A 7572-nucleotide genomic window follows, 5' to 3' on the forward strand; every position below is an offset into this window, starting at 1 on the left:
GAAGATTATTATTGGATGGAGAAATGAGATGGCAAATTCAAGGTTGGAGATTAGCTGCCCTGGTCTCAAATCATTAGAACTTGCTGGAGCAATACAGCTTGTACAGTTAAAGTATTCAGCTTCTATTTTCGACGCCTCCCTTTATTATAGCCGCACTTTCATGTGCGAACGCAGGATATATGAAAAAGTTCAAATGCTGCTGTGGAAGCTAGCTGAAGTCAGTGTTTTCATACCATGCACATGGACTATTTTGGTAATTCTGTCTCTGTTCTATGTGGCATTCGATTTAAGCCTTTTGATTGTAACACTTCGTATAGAAGGCCTCATACTTTGGCCCGAGAGATCAGAATGGGTTATCCCATAACTGATAAACTGCAGAAGTTGTATGTTTCTTTTTTCTTTTTTGTGTGTTTTCACTTTTAGTTATTTTAAAGTTTAATATACTTGTGAATTCTGGGCTAGCACACATGCATGCAACTCTACTAATCTTATGAGACAATCATTTGACTCTATTACATTAAGTTTTGCATGACTGTTGAGACAATGAAAAGTGATTTAAGCTAGTTAAAGGTACTTCTAAAATTTTTCCTAGTCTTTAGTTGTATAATCAATGCTTTAAAGTACGTTTAGAGAAAACTTTTTGTCAGTGCACAGAATGAATTGTGAGTCTGTGACTATCCAAGATCATCTAGGTGGTATTTTCTTATTGTTTCTATTATATGGGATGTACGGAAATTTTTTTATATGCTTGCTCCATATCTAATTTTAGCCTTCTTTGATAAACTATGATGAATTTCTGGAATGCAGTTAGAATTTGTCAAAACATGCCTGTTTACTTTGTTTTTATCAGTTAACTGGTTCCTACTTTTTGTTTGATAATGTTTACATTTTATTTTATTTGTCATTAGATCTTCACAATATGGGAGTTGACATATGTGCCAATTCCTGTCACTGGTTGGAAATCTGTAGAGTTCAGACTTCTTTTCACAAAGTGGCACTTGCCTGGAATATGCAGCATTCTCAGGAATTCACATTGGTTGGAAACACTAACTTTCTACATTTACCCAGGATCATACTCTATATTCTTGGTACAAAAATATTTCACAACATTGTAATCATTTGCTATTTTTATTTGTTAACTCTACCCTTATGAACAATCTGCAATTTTCGTTCTCTGCAACTTTCAGACTGAGGAAGCGAAATGGATGGAGGCTTATGATTTTGATGGTAAGGATTACTGGAAGTCACCGTATGGCGATTTCCGTTGCCTCAGAAAGTACCTCAAGACTGTTATGATATACGGATATGTAACTGAGCCATACGTGTTGGAGCTTATAGAATTTCTATTGAAGAATGCCTTGGTCCTGGAAAAGGTGGTCATTTCCACCAAGAGGACTCTCCAGCCCATTCACCAATATGAATTATTCAAAGACGCTGTTTTCGATCAGGAGGATCGTTTCACTCCTGAAGAACTACTTCAGTTTTCTCAGAAACTGTTAACTCTTCCAAGGGCATCCAAGTCTGCTGTAATTCAGTTCTGCTAATGATATATCGTACCGCGAATCCGAAGATCGGTTCTTGTGGTCTATATTTCATCTCAATGTATGTTATTTCTCCTCCATGATGCAAAGTACCTCATCTACTAGACTGCTAGTCCTTCAATTTTTATGATTCCTCTGCCTCTGCCACTCTTAGCTCCCCTGAAAAAGGAAATCAGTGGGAAATTTTTGCACCGAGTGTCTAATGGTGGTAGTGCCCTTTTACTTTTTGATGTATGCAGACAAAATAAGACATCAAAACCATTAATTTCTTAACTTTATTGCCTTCTGAGTTCTGATGGCTGTCTTTCAAACTTCATTATTGCAGGTAGTTGAGATGGGGGGAGGGCTTACTCTTCTGGAATTGCCTTTTGTAATGGAATCAGGATCTTATTTATTTAATTATTATTATTATTATTATTATTATTATTATTATTTGAGTTTTCATGGTAAAGCTACAGAATATTTATTAAGATATGTAAATTCGTATGTATGAGAGGGCCAAGATTCTCCAATCAAGTTCAATTCTGTCTAAAATGTTGTTTAACTTAATAAAAAAAATAGTAATAAGTGAAAATTGATTTCGTTTGATTGGGATTTGGATTTTGTTTTATGTTTTTAAGTTTATTGAAGTTAAAAAAAATATGTATTTTTGATAGATACTTCAGATTTTGTTTTTGAAAATTGTTTTCGGATTCTGTGATCGAAGTCGTGCAGATTCTGAAAACAACTATTTTATGTTATCTTTGTATCGAAATTTAGAAATTTAAATTTGAAAATTGTATAATTATATTTAAAATATAGATAAAATATTTAGAAATACATGTCATGGTATAAATTCAATTCTTTTTTTAAAAACCTAAATTGTATTATGTGATGTACGATAAACTATGCAATATTACAGTAATAATTATGCAAGAAAAATAATTAAAAATGATAAAGTAATAATAGATTGTCGTCAAATAGTATTTAGTGGGTAACTACAATTAGATATATAATTTATAATTATAATATCAAATAAATTTTAAATAATTGTTTAAATTAGAATTTAATTTTTGAATCTACTAACAAACATATATCTAAAAGTATGAAATGCAACTTTATTTTTATTGAATCCATTCCCTATCAAATAGGTTCCATTTTTAAAACATACATTTTTTAAATAAGTTTGAAAGGTATTTCGTTATTTATTTATTATTATTATCACGCAGGCACACACACACCCCCCATTCCAAGAACAAATAAATATTTACTAGAGGATAGTTACAAATTTAGCAATCGTATCTAAAGTATTAGGAGATATAGTACAATGTAAACGAATTTACAGATACCACAAAATTTAGATAGACTCTTGGAGTTTATCAGTGATAGACCGAGTTGATCATTAATTGGAGTTTATCAGTTTATCACTAATAATTTTTATTATATTTGTAATTTTCATTGTTATATATTTAATTATCTATATTATCTAAAAGGGCTATGGGGGAGAAACATTTGTTTTCTCCTCATGCCCTTTTTAGTGATTGGTTATGGGGTTAATAGATCATAATTTTACATTAAAACCATCAAAGAAATAATTGATTGTTCACGTGTAAATTATATATATATATATGTTAAAGTTCACGTGTAGATTTTGGATATTCGATTTTATTGATTTAAAAAATTGTAAACAATTAATATAAAACTAAAAAAAATTATATATTGATGTGTAGATTTTATTTTTTATATATGTGGACTCTTTTTCACAACTCAATTGTCTCGTCTCATCTTATTAATAGCTTTCATCCTCATAATTTTGTCCCTTCAAGTTGGACAAAGAGAATGGACTATTAGAGTTCTAATTTTAAAAGTGCTGACGATTAAAACCTCCAAATCTTGAACATGTAAAGGATGTTTATACTTCTTTATTTTTTTTGCAATGTTATTCACAATCTTTTTCTTAATTTTTGCATTCTTCATTGATTTTTTTAAAAGCCAATACTAGTGGAACTCAAAAATACAATTCGATTAAATTGGTTTGGGAAATTTTGTCATTTGCATAGGTCCGGGCTATATGAAATTGCAACAATAAGGATGTCTAACACAGTGAAAAACTAGATGCCAACTTATCTTCAAGATCTCTTCCCTCAGCCCTTCGGGTGTTGGTTTTTACTTCGGGTTTCTAAGAAGAAAGAAAGAAAAAAAAAAAGAAAAAAAAAAGAAAAAAAAGAAAACAATGAAACTTTGAGGTTTTCTACCATTGTGGTTCTACCATTATCCCTTTCCTTTCAAAATCATGTTAAAGAAATTCCTTATTTAGTAAGAGGATTTAGATATCATTATTTTCCATCTTATTTATCATTGAGATAAACTTCATTTGAAGTTATAGATAGGTGTAGATAAACTCTATTTGTCAATTGTTTATTTTTATCTAATATCTTATTTTTTAAAAAAATTAGGGTACAAAGATTCAAGCGGTACTTTTCAACATAAAAAAGAATGGAATGATAAAGTCGGTAAACAATTGATTTATCTATATCTATACTATCTAAAAGGGCTAGCAGGCTATGGAGAGAAACTTTTGATTTTCCCTTTTATCCTTTTTAGTGGATGGTTATAAGGATATTATAGGTAATATCACAATTAAGATCATACAATAAATCTTTTTTTTTTCTTCATATTTTGAGCCGTAAAAGGTAAAAAATAATTTTAAAAAAATATATCTTATTTTTCCTTTTTTAAGCATCATATAATTTTCCATATTTTTGAGTGTCACATGTTTCCCTCTTTTTGACAAAAAGATTGTGTTTTTTTTAGAGTATTATCAAGAAACTAAATCATATGAAATTTAAAAAAAAATGTAAATAATGATATTTTAGTTTGTGTTTTTTGAGAGCATTATCTTGATTTTTCTAAAAGTTGTTTTTAAGATTAGTTTAAAAAAAAAATCAACATCACATTAATCATTTCAAAAGCTTTGATTCAAAATAAATTATTTTTGTTTGATTTTAAAATATTTGATTCAAAACAAATAATTTATGCTTGATTTTAAAATTATATTCACATTTTTTATGTTAAAAATGTTTTTTTAAGAAAAAGAAAATTATCCACCTTCCCTTAACTAATTCAAAAGATTTGATTCAAAATAAATTAATTCAAAAGATTTTGATTTAAAATAAATGATATATCTACATATATACTAATTAAATATAATCGATGTGTATATATACCTACTATTTTCAATCTTCCAAATCTCAAATCTTTCTTTTCTAATATTTCAATTCTGGATCTTTTTCAAGCTAAGCATAGCAATAGATGTATGCAAAGTCTACTAACATTGTGATTTAATACATAAATACACATGGATCATAATATACATGGATCCTCACACAAAGAAGATGGCGGAGAAGAAGACCAATATTTTTCACGTTAAGCAATTTAGTGGTTCTTAAACTTTTTTTTTTATTGATATGTGAATCATATGTTTAAATAAATGATAATATTTTAGGCTTTTTCATTTACATTAGAAACCAATATGTTTGTTTGAAGTGAAGTTTGAAATCAAGAAAATATCATTTCATAAATTTATTAATGAAAAAGATATTTTAGGGTTTGAAAAAAATAAAAATCTAAAAAAAAAAACAGAAATAATAATAATAATTTGGTTTTGAAAATTGAAAATAATAGAAAAGTCAAAAAATTTTAAAAAAAAAAAAAGAAAAAAAAAATCAAATTTTCAATTTAGATTCAGTTTGATCATTATGTTATATATTTATTTTTAAATTCTATTTTTTAAAAATTATTTTTGTTTTTTAATTTTGAAAAAAATGTCAGTTTTTACTTTAACCATATAATGATTTATATTTGGTTGAAAATCAAATCTATTTTAATCAAAATTTTCTTTACAATAAATTAAACTCTACATTCAGCACCTCCCCTCCTTTGAAAAAAAATATCTCCAGATTGTTTTGATTGTTTTATTATCTATTATAAAAAATCTAAAATTTTATAATTATTTATTAAAATAATAAATTCAATAATTTTTTATATTTAAATTTTTATCTATTTGTTGTTCAAAGTTCTCTTTCAATATTTGTATTTCAAATTTAGGTTCATGATTTCTAGGTTAGTACAACAATATCCTGATAACATTAATTTTTTTAAAAAAAATACAATCAAAATATAATATAAAAATAAAATTTAAGTTTTAAATTAGCTTTTTTAGATCCTATTTTGGTATTTAATATATAAATAATTTAAGAGTCACTTAGACTAGAAAAGCCATTTATCTAAATTCAAGAAATTGTTGTTTTAGAGACAAAATCAATTTTTCAATTTATAGAAAGTTTTTATAAATAAAAATTAGATTAAAAATTAATAATTTTAATTGTTGAAAATAAAATTATATTATAATTTTATACAACACTACAATATTTAACGTGCATTGCATGTGTCGCAATTGCCCTTCACTAAAACTAATCCCCTCAAATTCAACCCGAGTGCTAATTCTAACAAAATAAATATCGTCCAAATATGTGATTTTGTGCAGTCAATAATGTGCAAATATACAACAAATATAATGACATTATATGTTAATCAAACAATTAAAGTCCGTTTTCGTTCTCATTTCTTGTTTCCTGTTTCTATTTCTCATTTTTCAAGAAACTGACTTTGATAACCATTCCTATTTCTTATTCCTAAAATTTGAGAAACGTTCCTAAAAATGATTCCAAAATTGAGGAACTACAAAAAGTACTTTTATTTAAAGATGTTCCTATAATGTATCATAATGGTGATTTGGTTCATTAGTGTGGATATATGTCCAATATAATTCATGGGACTTTTTTTTAAAAAAAAATTATTTCTTTCTTTTTTATATTTCATTTTTCTCTATATTATTTTTTATATTTACTTTTTTCTTTCTTTCTTTTATATTCCATTTTTCTCAATATTTTTTTCTATTTCTTTTATAATTATTTATTTTCTTCTTTGTTTCTTTTATATTTTCTTTTTCTCTATTTTTTATATTTTATTTATATTTATTATTTTTATATATCTATATTTTAATCTAATTTTGAATTATTTAGGTTTAAATATTATTTTAATTTTCAAATTTCAAAATTTCACTAGGGTTATTTTCAAATATCTAGATTTATATATTATTTTGATCTTCAAATTTTAAATTTTCAACAAGATCGTTTACAAATATAGGAAAATAAACAAAAATATTTACAAATATAGCAAAATTTCACTATCTATCACAGTCTATTGCAAATAGACGGTAAATTTTGCTATTATTATAAATATTTTCAATAGTTTTGTCATTTAAAAAAATTTTCCTTTTTAATATATATAAAATATTTTTTGAATTTTAAATTATACAAAATACATTATATATTTTTAAATTAATATTTTTATAAATTCTTATTCATAGATAAGAATCAAGTTATTTATTTAATATAATATATTAACAGTTTTTGTTTACAAAGATATTTATTTAGGTTCCTTTTAATATTTTTACAACCACGACATTTACATAATAATATAATTGAGTTAGATTTGAGACTACATTTAAAATTTAAAACAAATGACTTGAGTGAGAAATAATATTGTAAATCAAATTTTAGCAACATATGAATGATAGAAACAATTGTATTATCGATATTATTTTTACATTGGGATTTATGTGTATTCTTTAAATATTTTATAACTATTTTTTATTCTTAAATGCATGCTATATATCTTTTTTATTGTATATAATTAGATAATATTTAAACTATAAAATATGGAAAACATGTAAGGGAAAAAAATACAAGAAACGAGAAACAAAAAATAGTTATAAAATGTTTTTGTTCTTATTTCTTTTTTCCAAAAAAGAGAAAATAGGAAAAGTTATCAAATATATTCCTCTTTCTTATCAAAAAAAGGAAATATATCCTTCTTCATGTATTTCCTCTCCAAAGGTCATGAGCAATACAAACCTCTGAAACACAGCACCGAACTCTTCACAATGCTCCTATTGGACACCACCACGAAGTTCTTCCTTGCTATTCTC

At 25.7% G+C, this 7572-nt stretch overlaps 1 protein-coding gene across 2 annotated transcripts; it reads left to right on the forward strand.

Annotated features, from left to right (window-relative positions):
* The first annotated feature begins 7 nt into the window (after positions 1–7).
* On the forward strand, positions 8–1927 carry LOC120089239. Of its 2 annotated transcripts, XR_005485105.1 has the most exons (4): positions 8–253; positions 909–1088; positions 1188–1602; positions 1867–1927. XR_005485105.1 is itself a non-coding variant. In XM_039046661.1 (3 exons), the coding sequence occupies exons 1-3, from the start codon at positions 29–31 to the stop codon at positions 1542–1544; spliced, it is 762 nt and encodes a 253-aa protein (XP_038902589.1). In that variant the 5' UTR covers positions 8–28; the 3' UTR covers positions 1545–1774. The 2 variants fall into 2 exon arrangements, 1 of the variants encoding a protein (XP_038902589.1); XM_039046661.1 differs by lacking the exon at positions 1867–1927 and having other exon boundaries at positions 1188–1774.
* Positions 1928–7572: the final 5645 nt, after the last annotated feature.

This window comes from Benincasa hispida, chromosome 10 (genome assembly GCF_009727055.1).
Source record: "Benincasa hispida cultivar B227 chromosome 10, ASM972705v1, whole genome shotgun sequence".
Taxonomy (NCBI): Eukaryota; Viridiplantae; Streptophyta; class Magnoliopsida; order Cucurbitales; family Cucurbitaceae; genus Benincasa; species Benincasa hispida.